The sequence below is a fragment of the Bombina bombina genome, chromosome 1 (genome assembly GCF_027579735.1).
Source record: "Bombina bombina isolate aBomBom1 chromosome 1, aBomBom1.pri, whole genome shotgun sequence".
Lineage (NCBI taxonomy): Eukaryota > Metazoa > Chordata > Amphibia > Anura > Bombinatoridae > Bombina > Bombina bombina.
The window spans coordinates 1,442,718,532-1,442,733,517 of NC_069499.1; the positions used below are offsets into that span (position 1 = coordinate 1,442,718,532).

General features: G+C 36.9%; 1 protein-coding gene across 1 annotated transcript in view; it reads right to left on the reverse strand.

The window, feature by feature from the left end:
• LOC128666041 (vomeronasal type-2 receptor 26-like) overlaps positions 1–14,451 on the reverse strand; it is a 134,706-nt gene extending 120,255 nt beyond the window's left edge. Inside the window, exons 1-2 of the mRNA XM_053720410.1 lie at positions 14,325–14,451; positions 8,569–8,848 (exon numbers count right to left, since the gene is read on the reverse strand). Coding sequence (XP_053576385.1) covers positions 8,569–8,848; positions 14,325–14,451 — 407 coding nt within the window. The remainder of the gene's footprint in view (positions 1–8,568; positions 8,849–14,324) is intronic.
• Positions 14,452–14,986: the final 535 nt, after the last annotated feature.

The following is a 14,986-nucleotide window of genomic DNA, read 5'->3' on the forward strand; positions in this document are numbered from 1 at the left end:
CAGCCCAAATATCTGTACTTACTGTGCCCCATACCACATATATCCCTTATTAACCACCCAATTGATGACAGCCCACATACCTGCTCTTACTGTGCCTCACACTACATATATCCCTTATTAACCACCCACTTGCTGACAGCCCATATACCTGTACTTACTGTGCCCCAGACTACATATATCCCTGATTAACCACCCACTTGCTGACAGCCCATATACCTGTACTTACTGTGCCCCAGACTACATATATCCCTTATTAACCACCCACTTGCTGACAGCCCATATACCTGTACTTACTGTGCCACAGACTACATATAGCCCTTATTAACCACCCACTTGCTGACAGCCCACATACCTGTACCTACTGTGGCCCAGACTACATATATCCCTTATTAACCACCCACTTGCTGACAGCCCATATACCTGTACTTACTGTGCCCCAGACTACATATATCCCTTATTAACTACCCACTTGCTGACAGCCCATATACCTGTACTTACTGTGCCCCAGACTACATATATCCCTTACTAACCACCCACTTGCTGACAGCCCACATACCTGTACTTAATGTGCCCCAGACTACATATATCCCTGATTAATCACCCACTTGCTGACAGCCCATTTAACTGTAATTATTGTGCCCCAGACTACATATATCCCTGATTAACCCCCCACTTGCTGACAGCCCATATACCTGTACTTACTGTGCCCCAGACTACATATATCCCTGATTAACCACTCACTTGCTAACAGCCCATATACCTGTACTTACTGTGCCCCAGACTACGTATATCCCTGTTTAACCTCCCACTTGCTAACAGCCAATATACCTGTATTACTGTGCCTCAAATTACACAAACCCCTAATTAACCACCCACTTGCTGACAGCCCATATACCTGTTCTTACTGTGAATCAAACTACATATATCCCTGATTAACCAACAAATTGCTGACAGCCCACATACCTGTACTTACTGTGCCTCAGACTACATATATCCCTGATTAAACAACAAATTGCTGACAGCCCAAATATCTGTACTTACTGTGCCCCATACTACATATATCCCTTATTAACCACCCAATTGCTGACAGCCCACATACCTGTTCTTACTGTGCCTCACACTACATATATCCCTTATTAACCACCCACTTGCTGAGAGCCCATATACCTGTACTTACTGTGCCCCAGACTACATATATCCCTGATTCACCACCCACTTGCTGGCAGCCCATATACCTGTACTTACTGTGCCCCAGACTACATATATCCCTTATTAACCACCCACTTGCTGACAGCCCATATACCTGTACTTACTGTGCCCCAGACTACATATATCCCTTATTAACCACCCACTTGCTGACAGCCCACATACCTGTACCTACTGTGCCCCAGACTACATATATCCCTTATTATCCACCCACTTGCTGACAGCCCATATACCTGTACTTACTGTGCCCCAGACTACATATATCCCTTATTAACCACCCACTTGCTGACAGCCCATATACCTGTACTTACTGTGCCCCAGACTACATATATCCCTTATTAACCACCCACTTGCTGACAGCCCATATACCTGTACTTACTGTGCCCCAGACTACATATATCCCTTACTAACCACCCACTTGCTGACAGCCCACATACCTGTACTTACTGTGTCCCAGACTACATATATCCCTGATTAATCACCCACTTGCTGACAGCCAATTTAACTGTAATTACTGTGCCCCAGACTACATATATCCCTGATTAACCCCCCACTTGCTGACAGCCCATATACCTGTACTTACTGTTCCCCAGACTACATATATCCCTGATTAACCACTCACTTTCTAACAGCCCATATACCTGTACTTACTGTGCCCCAGACTACGTATATCCCTGATTAACCTCCCACTTGCTAACAGCCCACATACCTGTACTTACTGTGCCCCAGACTACATATATCCCTTATTAACCACCCACTTGCTGACAGCTCATTTAACTGTAATTACTGTGCCCCAGACTACATATATCCCTGATTAACCACCCACTTGCTAACAGCCCATATACCTGTACTTACTGTGCTCCAGACTACATATATCCCTGATTAACCACCCACTTGCTGACAGCCCATATACCTGTACTTACTGTGCCCCAGACTACATATATCACTGATTAACCACTCACTTGCTAACAGCCCATATACCTGTACTTACTGTGCCCCAGACTACATATATCCCTGATTAACCACCCACTTGCTATATCCCTGATTAACCACCCACTTGCTGACAGCCCATATACCTGTACTTACTGTGCCTCACACTACATATATCCCTTATTAACCACCCACTTGCTGACAGCCCATATACCTGTATTTGCTGTGCCCCAGACTACATATATCCCTAATTAATCACCCACTTGCTGACAGCCCATATACCTGTACTTGCTGTGCCCCAGACTACATATAGCACTGATTAACCACCCACCTGCTAACAGCCCATATACCTGTACTTACTGTGCCCCAGACTACATATATCCCTGATTAACCACTCACTTGCTGACAGCCCACATACCTGTACTTACTGTGCCCCACACTACATATATCCCTGATTAACCACCCACTTGCTGACAGCCCATTGAACTGTAATTACTGTGCCCCAGACTACATATATCCCTGATTAACCCCCCACTTTCTAACAGCCCATATACCTGTACTTTCTGTGCCCCAGACTAAATATATCCCTGATTAACCACTCACTTGCTAACAGCCTATATACCTGTACTTACTGTGCCCCAGTCTTCATATATCCCTTACTAACCACCCACTTCTGTCAGCCCACATACCTGTACTTACTGTGCCCCAGACTACATATATCCCCGATTAACTCCCCACTTGCTGTGGATTAACTCCCCACTTGTACTTTCTGTACCCCAGACTACATATATCCCTGATTAACCACTCACTTGCTAACAGCCCATATACCTGTACTTACTGTGCCCCAGGCTACATATATCCCTGATTAACCTCCCACTTGCTGACAGCCCATATACGTGTACTTACTGTGCCTCACACTACATATATCCCTTATTAACCACCCACTTGCTGACAGCCCACATACCTGTACTTACTGTGGCCCAGACTACATATATCCCTGATTAATCACCCACTTGCTGACAGCCCATTTAACTGTAATTACTGTGCCCCAGACTACATATATCCCTGATTAACCCCCCACTTGCTGACAGCCCATATACCTGTACTTACTGTGCCCCAGACTACATATATCCCTGATTAACCACTCACTTGCTAACAGCCCATATACCTGTACTTACTGTGCCCCAGACTACGTATATCCCTGATTAACCTCCCACTTGCTAACAGCCCACATACCTGTACTTACTGTGCCACAGACTACATATATCCCTTATTAACCACCCACTTGCTGACAGCCCATTTAACTGTAATTACTGTGCCCCAGACTACATATATCCCTGATTAACCACCCGCTTGCTAACAGCCCATATACTTGTACTTACTGTGCTCCAGACTACATATATCCCTGATTAACCACCCACTTGCTGACAGCCCATATACCTGTACTTACTGTGCCCCAGACTACATATATCCCTGATTAACCACCCACTTGCTGACAGCCCATATACCTGTACTTACTGTGCCTCACACTACATATATCCCTTATTAACCACCCACTTGTTGGCAGCCCATATACCTGTATTTGCTGTGCCCCAGACTACATATATCCCTGATTAACCACCCACTTGCTGACAGCCCATATACCTGTACTTGCTGTGCCCCAGACTACATATAGCCCTGATTAACCACCCACCTGCTAACAGCCCATATACCTGTACTTACTGTGCCCCAGACTACATATATCCCTGATTAACCACCCACTTGCTGACAGCCCACATAACTGTACTTACTGTGCCCCAGACTACATATATCCCTGATTAACCACCCACTTGCTGACAGCCCATTGAACTGTAATTACTGTGCCCAGACTACATATATCCCTAATTAACTCCCCACTTGCTGACAGCCCATATACCTGTACTTTCTGTGCCCCAGACTAAATATATCCCTTATTAACCACTCACTTGCTAACAGCCTATATACCTGTAATTACTGTGCCCCAGACTACATATATCCCTTATTAACCACCCACTTGCTGACAGCCCATATACCTGTACTTACTGTGCCCCAGTCTACATATATCCCTTACTAACCACCCACTTTCTGTAAGCCCACATACCTGTACTTACTGTGCCACAGACTACATATATCCCTGATTAACCACCCACTTGCTGAAAGCCCATTTAACTGTAATTACTGTTCCCCAGACTACATATATCCCTGATTAACCTCCCACTTGCTGACAGCCCATATACGTGTACTTACTGTGCCTCACACTACATATATCCCTTATTAACCACCCACTTGCTGACAGCCCATATACCTGTACTTGCTGTGCCCCAGACTACATATATCCCTGATTAACCACCCACTTGCTGACAGCCCATATACCTGTACTTGCTGTGCCACAGACTACATATAGCCCTGATTAACCACCCACTTGCTAACAACCCATATACCTGTACTTACTGTGCCCCAGACTACATGTATCCTTGATTAACCACCCACTTGCTGACAGCCCATATACCTGTATTTACTGTGCCCCAGACTACATGTATCCTTGATTAACCACTCACTTGCTGACAGCCTATATACCTGTACTTACTGTGCCCCAGCCTACATATATCCTTGATTAACCACCCACTTGCTGACAGCCCATATATTGTTCTTACTGTTCCCAGACTACATATATCCCTGATTAACCAACACATTTCTGACAGCCCATATACTTGTACTTGCTGTGCCCCAGACTACATATACCCCTGATTAACCACCCACTTGCAGACAGTCCATATACCTGTACTTACTGTGCCCCAGACTACATAAACCCCTTATTAACCACCCACTTGCTGACAGCCCGTATACCTGTACTTACTGTTCCCAGACTACATACACCCTTGATTAACCACCCACTTGTTGACAGCCCATATACCTGTACTTAGTGTGCCTCAAACTACATATACCCCTGATTAACAACCCACTTGCGGACAGTCCATATACCTGTTCTTACTGTGCCCCAGACTACATAAACCCCTTATTAACCACCCACTTGCTGACAGCCCGTATACCTGTACTTACTGTTCCCAGACTACATACACCCGATTAACCACCCAGTTGCTGACAGCCCATATACCTGTACTTACTGTGCCCCAGACTACATATTTCACTGATTAACCCCTCACTTATATAGCATATACATTTCAGTATATGAAATATGTATTTCAGTATACAGCATATGGTTTTCAGTATATGGTATGTGGATTTCATTATATAGGATATAAATTTCAGTATATGACATTGATTTCAGTATATGCCATGAAATTCAGTATATAACATATCAAATTCACTATATTGCATATGGGTTTCATTCTGTGATATATTGATTTCAGTAAATGATATATTCATTTCAGTATATAATATATGGATTTCAGTATATAGTATATCAATTTCATTATATGATACATGGATTTCAGTATATGACATATGGATTTCACTATATAGAATATGTATTTCATTATATGATACACATTTCTCACTATATGATATAACCGATTCTGTGACAAAAGCGAAGTAAAAGCAAAGCTAAATTATGTCCCTAACGGCCCCTCATAGAATTCTAAAAATCAATACATTTGATAAAAATAATAATAATAATAATAATAAAAAAAAAGAAAAAAAGATTCCAAATAAATATGAACATTTTAATTGCCATGGTATGTATGTGTGTGGACACCTTCACTGCTTGGGGGGCTGAACACATAATCTTCCATCCAAACATTTGCATTTTATGGCAGATTTTTATATTCCATTAAAAGTTAAATAATTTTAATTGCACCCCCCATATGTGCATATGCTGCTGAAACAGTAATAATGTTTACTAGAAGCATTTTTGCTAGCGGAAATATTTTGCAGTGATAATTCTATTTAAAATTGAAATGCACCCATGCACATTTAAGTTTTTACTATTCAATCCCTTTAAGGGCTAGATTACAAGCTTGCGCGCAAACATATTACAAATTGAAAGTAAATGCATTCGCTCGGATGCAATCAAATTTAATGTGAAGACTGAAGACCAATTGTAAAGGGTTAGAGACAAAATAAAAAGTTGCACCAAACACAACACAAATACATTAAAATATAATGTTATACTCATATAAACACTATCTGAAAAAAAGTATTGATATAAAACCAAAATAATAACACTAATAATAGGTCATCTGTTCCTCTTAGATGCAAATGATCAGGTATGTCATTTTTTTAGCATTTATTTGCTGATTTCAAGTGTTAAATACTTTGTTTCAGACTTTATGTTTTGTATAATGAAGCAGTGTTGCATTGATTTAATAATTATGCTTTTTTTTTTTAAAAAAATAGCATGCTGTTAGAAACATTATACATATATATATATATATATACAAATAGAAAATAATAGCGCACTCTCCGGGTCTTAATTATATGTCATTTAATCAAGTGACGTTTCGGGGTTGTTAGCCCCGTCCTCAGACCATTACGTAATTGGTAATGGTCTGAGGACGCGGCTAACAACCCCGAAACATCACTTGATTAAATGACATATAATTAAGACCCGGAGAGTGTGCTCTTATTTTCTATTTGTATGTTTGCCTTTGAATGCACCCCGGCATTTGAGTCTATTGAAAGTGTGTGCAGTGCCCTATGGACATTTATTTTATATATATATATATATATATATATATATATATATATATATATTATCATACAGAATATATTGTATCATGTGTAATAAATAAGTTATATTTTTGATATAGCATTTTTGGGTAGAACGTTAAATAGAATGTGTGAATGTTGCTGCTTATTGGGTCATTTGTTGCTGCTCTATGGTTTCCAAAGTTTAATTTAATTTTTTAACCCTTTTACACGAGTGGGTACGCTAAATACTGCTCCACTTGTAATCTAGCCCTACGTAAAATAGTAACAATTGTATTCTGCAGTGTTTTGTTTTGTTTATCTTTTTATGACAGTAGATACTAGTCAAAATTCTAAAGCATACTTGCAATTGTACTTAAAGGTATAGAGTGATACAAATACATTAAACACCTGGGTTTTTATCAATGTTCTGTCCTGGCATCTTGCTATTTTCTTTATTTGTCAGTCCAAAAAAAAGATATGTAAACATGTCAATTAATAAAGTAATAGTGCCTTAGACAAGCCAAATATATTTCCTGGGAATACTTAGCTTCTTTAAGGCACTATTATTATATTAATTAACTTGTTCACATATGAACTAGATTTTGGGATTCTGTTTACCTTCAACTGACAAATAGAGAAAATACCAGGACACACCATTGATGATATAAATGTGATATCAAATGCTGTTGAGGTTTTTAAATGTGAGCAAATAGTATCAATTTTAAAGTGACAGTCAAGTCCAAAAAAACTTTCATGATTTAAATAGGGCATGCAATTTTAAACAACTTCCCAATTTACTTTTATCACCAATTTTGCTTTGTTCTCTTGGTATTCTTAGTTGAAAGCTAAACCTAGGAGGTTCATATGCTAATTTCTTAGACCTTGAAGACTGCCTCTAATCTGAATACATTTTGACCACTAGAGGGCATTAGTTCACATGTCTCATATAGATAACATTGAGCTCATGCACGTGCGTAAAGTGACCTAGGAGTGAGCACTGATTGGCTAAACTGTATGTCTGTCAAAAGAACTGAAATAAGGGGGCAGTCAGCAGAGGCTTAGATACAAGATAATTACAGAGGTAAAACGTGTATTATTATAACTGTGTTGGATATGCAAAACTGGGGAATGGGTAATAAAGGGTTTATCTTTCTTTTTAAACAGCAAACATTCTGGTGTTGACTGTCCCTTTAAATTAAAAACAATACTACACTATTTTGTGGTATTTTCTGTCCTATGGTGTTATTCAAAGATCCTGTGACGCCTCAAGGTTCTTCACACCAGACGTCCTTCTCTGCCATACTCCAAAAGATAAAGTAGATGTATTCTGATAGATCAGTATTATCACTGCATTAAAGGTCTCTCCCTCAGAGATGCCGCAAGCATTTTGAGACAATCTTAAATTACAGAATCTGCTTCTGGCCATCTGAAAGCAGTGTGGGACAAGCACACTTTTTACACAGAAGCAAAAGTTGTTTAATGCCTCTGTAAACCATATCTTTATATGGTTAAAAATATATCATACTTAAGTGAGGCTAAGCAAATGTCAACTATTGATAAAATTAATAGAATACATTGTGGCAACATCCTATCTTGTTACACAGAAGTACATACAAAAATGTTTTGGTCCTTTTCACACAATTTTTTAAAATAGTGTATACATATCTGCACCTCAGTATAAAAGGAGAGCATTTTAATTTATTTTTTAAGCATTGTTTTTGTAAAATTATTTTAAATTCTACCTTGAAAGTGTACAATACTTACATGAGACACTGATCACTGATTAAGGGTTCTCGTGTGTATGTTTCAAACATATTTATAGTTGATATCTGCACAGCAGTTACACCTCCAATAATCAAGTCACCTTCCTGATATGAATGTTTTAAAAAACTTGGATGCAAAAGAGAACACATTGCTTTTTTGCCAACCACGACAGGAAGTGGCAACAGAAAAAATATAAGGCAGATTACATTAAACATTTCTTCATTTGAAAACTTGATAGTTAACATTACTTGTTTATAGTCAGCTGGAAGGGGATCTGAGCCTATTAAGGAAAGCTGAACCTTATATACCTTAATATAAACAAAGAACTCTTCAGAATGTTACAGATGACTGAAATATGTAATATACCGTAGGTTATTTAGCAACATGTTTGTTTATGAAAGCAGTTCACCTTGGTCCTATGGAGGACGGTTATAATCATCCTTTAAATTATATATTTCAAAAAATCACTTGATTACCCTATAATTTTTAAGTTGCCTGTAATTGCAGAATGTACATGCAGTGTAAAAAGACATACAAACATGTTTATACCTTACAGAAAAAAAATCAGAGACTAAAAATACAAATGTAGCTATCACTGAAACAAAAAACTATTATAAGATATTTCTTTAAAAAAATAAAATACATATATATATATATATATATTTATATGTGTGTGTGTATATATATATATATATATATATATATATATATAACTATATATATATATATATATATATATATATATATAGAGAGAGAGAGAGAGAGAGAGAGCAAAAGATAAATAGAAAGAGATAGATAGAGATAATAAATAGAGATAGATAGATAGATATACACTGGTGTTCAAAAGTTAAAAGTTTGGTGTCACTTACACTTCCTTATTTTCCATGAAAACATACATGAAATGAGTGTGAATAGGAAATAATGAATTTACTTAACTTTAAGTAAAATAATAATTGTTTCATTCAAACTTTGCTTTCGTCAAAAAATCCTCCATGTGCAGCAATTATTGTCTTGTGGATCTTTTGTCCTGGCTGTTGCAAGGGAAGCGACGGTTGCTGCTCTGGCTGTTGCCAGGGATGCGACGGTTCCTGTGAGCGTGCAGCGATGACGTCATCGTCGCACGTTGCTTCCTCTGAAGCCGGATCCTTTGAGCTGCTTGGCGCAAATCGGCACCTATGTAAGTACCTGCAGTGCTTTGTGTGCTCCTGGGTGCTGTGTTACTGTATGCTGGATTGCTATTCTGTTATTGAACTCTGCCTGTCTGACCACTCTGCTTGCTTAACCCCTAAACTGCTGGATTGCCATACTGTTACTGAACTCTGCCTGTCTGACCACTCTGCTTGCTTAACCCCCAAATTGCTGGATTGCTATACTGTTATTGAACTCTGCTTGTCTGTCCACTCTGCTTGCTTAACCCCTGAATTGCTGGATTGCTATACTGTTATTGAACTCTGCCTGTCTGACCACTCTGCTTGCTTAACCCCTGAACTACTGGATTGCCATATTGTTGCCAAACTCTGCCTGTCTGACCATTCTATTGGTTTACCCATGAACTGTAACACTGCTGGATTTTCTTTGATGCTGATACCCGCCTGTTCCTGCTTTTTCTATTGCTTCACCCCTGAACTACTTTACTGCTGGATTGCCTTCCTGTTGCCGGATTCAGTCTGTCTTGACCATTCTCTGTCTTCTTCTTATTGCTCTGAAGGACTACCCTGTCTACCGTGAGTACTGCTTACCTCATTTCACTAACTTACTCTGCTCCGGGATATTTCCTATAATTCCACTTGAAGCCGGGATAAGAAGACTACTGGCTAAGTTTGGTCGGATAGAGAAATATCCCATGAGCATTACACCTTTGGCATTCTAGTTGTCAATTTGTTGAGGTCATCTGAAGAGATTTCTCTCCATGTTTTGTGAGGCACCTCCCATAAGTTCATTGGCTTAACAAGTACTTCTTATGTACCATACGGTCAAGCTGCTCCCATAAAAGCTTAATAGGGTGGAGATCTGGTGACTATGTTGATCACTCCATTATAGACATCATACCAGCTGACTGCTTCTTCCCTAGATAGTTCTTGCATAGTTTGGAGTTGTGCTTTGCATAATTGTCCTGTTTTAGGAGGAAATTGGCTCAAATCAAGTGTTGTCCACAGGGTATGGCATGATGTTGCAAAATGGAGAGTTAGGGCTCCATGTACTAAGCCGTCAATTAATCCGTCATTGTAGTCGTGGATAAACCGCCGTTACTCGCCGCGGGCGAAATGGTGTCCGCTGTGACTATGTACTAATAATCCCCCAATAAAAAGACACGTCTAGCCCACCGTGAGCAGTGGCGGAATATTGATAAATTTGACTCCTCACTCACCGCGACTAAGCTAATGTACTTAACTTTCAGTCGAATTGTCTGGCCAATTATTAACACGTGACATGCAAGTGTCAGAAACATCATAGTAGTCACGGGAAAATAATTTTGCCCCTATAAGACTTCAACTTTTCTAAACAACCTTATTATTGTTCAAAATTTTTTGGAGAGTGATTACAGAGCGTTATTTTTTGTGATCTTTATTTACAAATTGGATATGGCTTCATCTGGATCTGATACCACTTCAAAATCCAAGAATCCTCACTTTTCGCATCAGCAAAATGTCGTTTTGATTGACATGATTATTGACTCTTATGATTATTTGTTTGTATGTCGTGTCAAACAGACACATTTTTTGAGGAGGAAGCAGATCAAGCAAAGGATTAGCTATGCTGTTAGTGCCCAGGGTCTTGGAAAAAAGGATGTAGATCAGCTGAAGAAGCATTACAACGACATTAAACATTTTGCCAAAGCTAAATTGGCCAGAGAAAAAAAATTGGCACATGCTACCGGAGGTGGACCAGCATATGTGGCCGACCTCAATGACTATGAGCAGAAGCTTGTTCAGCGTCTAGGACCAGAGATCATCACTGGCATAACGGATGATTGTGACATTGATTTAAGAGGTAAATGTACAACATAATTGACGCAAAAATGTAAAAATGTAAAAATATGTATTTTAGAATATATATATATATATATATATTTTTTTTTATATATATATATATATATTCAAAAAAAGTATAAATGGGATTGTACAATAAATAGGGTTTTTATACTTACCTTTTTTTAAGCTATAACGGGAATATACCTTTTTTAAGAGTTGATTATAAATATAGGGGGCAACTATTATTGTGATCCCAAAAGATAACACCCATGTGTTCATTTACAAACCAGTATTGCATTGAAACTCCTTCAAGAGATAATGACAATAGAAATAATGCAATTTGAAACTAGTAAAAAATTATTCATGTTGTGTAACATGGTATGTTCGACATTAATCATGAAATATATTTTTTTTAAATTCATATCACTTTAACTTTTATCTCGGCATATTCTGACTGACCCCTGATCATCACATGCCTTTTTAAATGTATTATCTATTGACTTCCATGTTGCAGTATTTGAGTATACAATATTATTTTTAACATCTTTCAAAATTAGTAGATAATATCTAATTGTTCTCAGCTTTCTAAACATATACTTTTTTCAGAAATAGCGATGCACATAGTTGACACATTCACATGACCCATCTATGTGCATCAACCAATGATCATTTACTGAGCCTGTATAGATTTGCTTTTCATCAAAGTATATCAATGCAATGAAGCCAAAAAGATAATACAATTAAATCATTTTTAAAAAGCATGTTCTTCTAAGATCATGAAAGGAAAATATTTGTTTTCATGTCCCTTTAATGATTGTGCCTTCATTCACTGCTGCAATGATATTATTATTATGTATATATATAATATAATTTAAATTTGTGTATGACTATTGTATCTGCTCTCTCCTTTTATTCCATTTCTGAAACCGTGTTTACAAAAATGTATGTATATTTTCTAACAATTGTTTATGGCTTGATCTAGAAAAAGAAAACTCATCAAGGGAGATCACTATCAATCTCATGTCAATAGCGGAAAATCCAATTCCAGAGGAAACAACAGGAGGTCATGATGGAAGTGAGACTCCAGATATTCTCGAAGAATTTGGAGATGCACAACCAGATGAAATCCATACACTTGAAAACCTGGAGGAACCAGTTGAAACACAGGCACCACCACTAACACAAGAAACAGGTGCTCTAAATATTGAATATCCAGTTATCCACCAGCAGAAGGACTATTGGCCGATGTTGGATTAATGGAAATGTTGACCCTTGCAAGGCAAAATAGAGAGGACCACAGGGACATGCAGAATATTATAAACACATATATTGAATGTTGGGCAGCTATTTCCGACAAAAATATTGAAATAGAACAAGAAAGAAATGAAATTGAAAGGCAGAAATTACATCTGCAAAGAGAAATGTTTCAGTGGCAGAGGCAGATGGATGAAGAAAAAAACAGCAAATAAATAGAGCATTATCCATCACTGAAAGGACATTACAATATCTGTTGTCTATTGTAAGGGAAAGGGAAGGGAGGGTACAACAGACCCCAAAAGACCACAGCTAGAATGAACATTTCTTATTTATAACACCATATAATCCATAAAGTTGTATTTTATGTTAATTGTTTGCAGACATATATATATTTTTTTTTATTATAATTTTTTTTAAGTTTACAATGTTATTGTTTAATAAAGACAAAAAATTGTATGCCAAAAAATATGTTTTATTTACATAAATTCAAAATTAGGATTAATATTGATTCTTCACAAAAACAGTATTTGTCATTTTTTCTTATCATTCTTCTGACAATTATATTGCAAATAAAAAACAAAAACAAAAAAAAAATCAGAATTAAATCAAATAACATATCTACTTGCTCCAATAACATTCCCAAAGTTGCCCTAATTTTAGCAATTTTGAGTTTAACAGTATCTTCAAGACAACTCTGAGTACTTTTGTCTTCAGTTTCAGTAGTTGATGTTGAAGATACATCTGTAGAATAACAAAAGCAAAAAGATTATTATTTCAATTTACATATACATATGCAATGTATCATAAGGTTTATTTCTTCACAATATTACCTCCTGCTGTGGTTTTATCGATTTTATCTACTATATTGGCTTCTACACTTATGTCCACTCCTTTAAAGCTTTCATCCTAGAAATATGCAATATGTATTAGTTAAAACTTTGATTTTCTTGGTTTTAAGATTACTGAGTATGAAACATACCTTTATCTATCATCATTGTTCTTACAACTTCTATTCTTGACTGATCTGAACTAATTCAAAATTAGGATTAATATTGATTCTTCACAAAAACAGTATTTGTCATTTTTTCTTATCATTCTTCTGACAATTATATTGCAAATAAAAAACAAAAACAAAAAAAAAATCAGAATTAAATCAAATAACATATCTACTTGCTCCAATAACATTCCCAAAGTTGCCCTAATTTTAGCAATTTTGAGTTTAACAGTATCTTCAAGACAACTCTGAGTACTTTTGTCTTCAGTTTCAGTAGTTGATGTTGAAGATACATCTGTAGAATAACAAAAGCAAAAAGATTATTATTTCAATTTACATATACATATGCAATGTATCATAAGGTTTATTTCTTCACAATATTACCTCCTGCTGTGGTTTTATCGATTTTATCTACTATATTGGCTTCTACACTTATGTCCACTCCTTTAAAGCTTTCATCCTAGAAATATGCAATATGTATTAGTTAAAACTTTGATTTTCTTGGTTTTAAGATTACTGAGTATGAAACATACCTTTATCTATCATCATTGTTCTTACAACTTCTATTCTTGACTGATCTGAACTCAATGCTTCAAATATTGGCACACTATCAGGATTTTGAAAATCTTCTATTTCATACCAATTTTGTATGTCTTCCATGGTAATATCTATGAACGTAATTACAAAGATAAAGATACAAAACTATGTAAGCCAAAAACTAAAATATATTATTTATAAGTTAAATAACAACTCATTACCTGTCTGTGTGTTTTTATGAAAAACTTGATATGGATTGGGAGATAATTCAATATTAGTGTTAGTGGCATAGGTGGAGATAAAGCTTCACTCCTGGGTGTTTACACCAACATTGACCGGAGGTAGCGTGGTGGCTGTTTACACTTACTTTTCTTACTTCTCATATCTATAAACATATTAATAAAAAAGATTTGAATTAAAAATTAAAAATGTAATAAATTATAATCAATGTTTGTCAAATTAGAAATTATGCATGCTACAACAATTTTAATAAAGGGACACTGAAAAAAAAATTATTTTGTGATTTAGATAGAGCATGCAATTTTAAACAACTTTATAATATACTCCTATTTTTAATGTTTCTTCATTCTCTTTGTTTCTTTAGTTGAAATAAAGGCATCTAAGCTATTTTTTGTGTTCAATTCAATGTAAAACACTC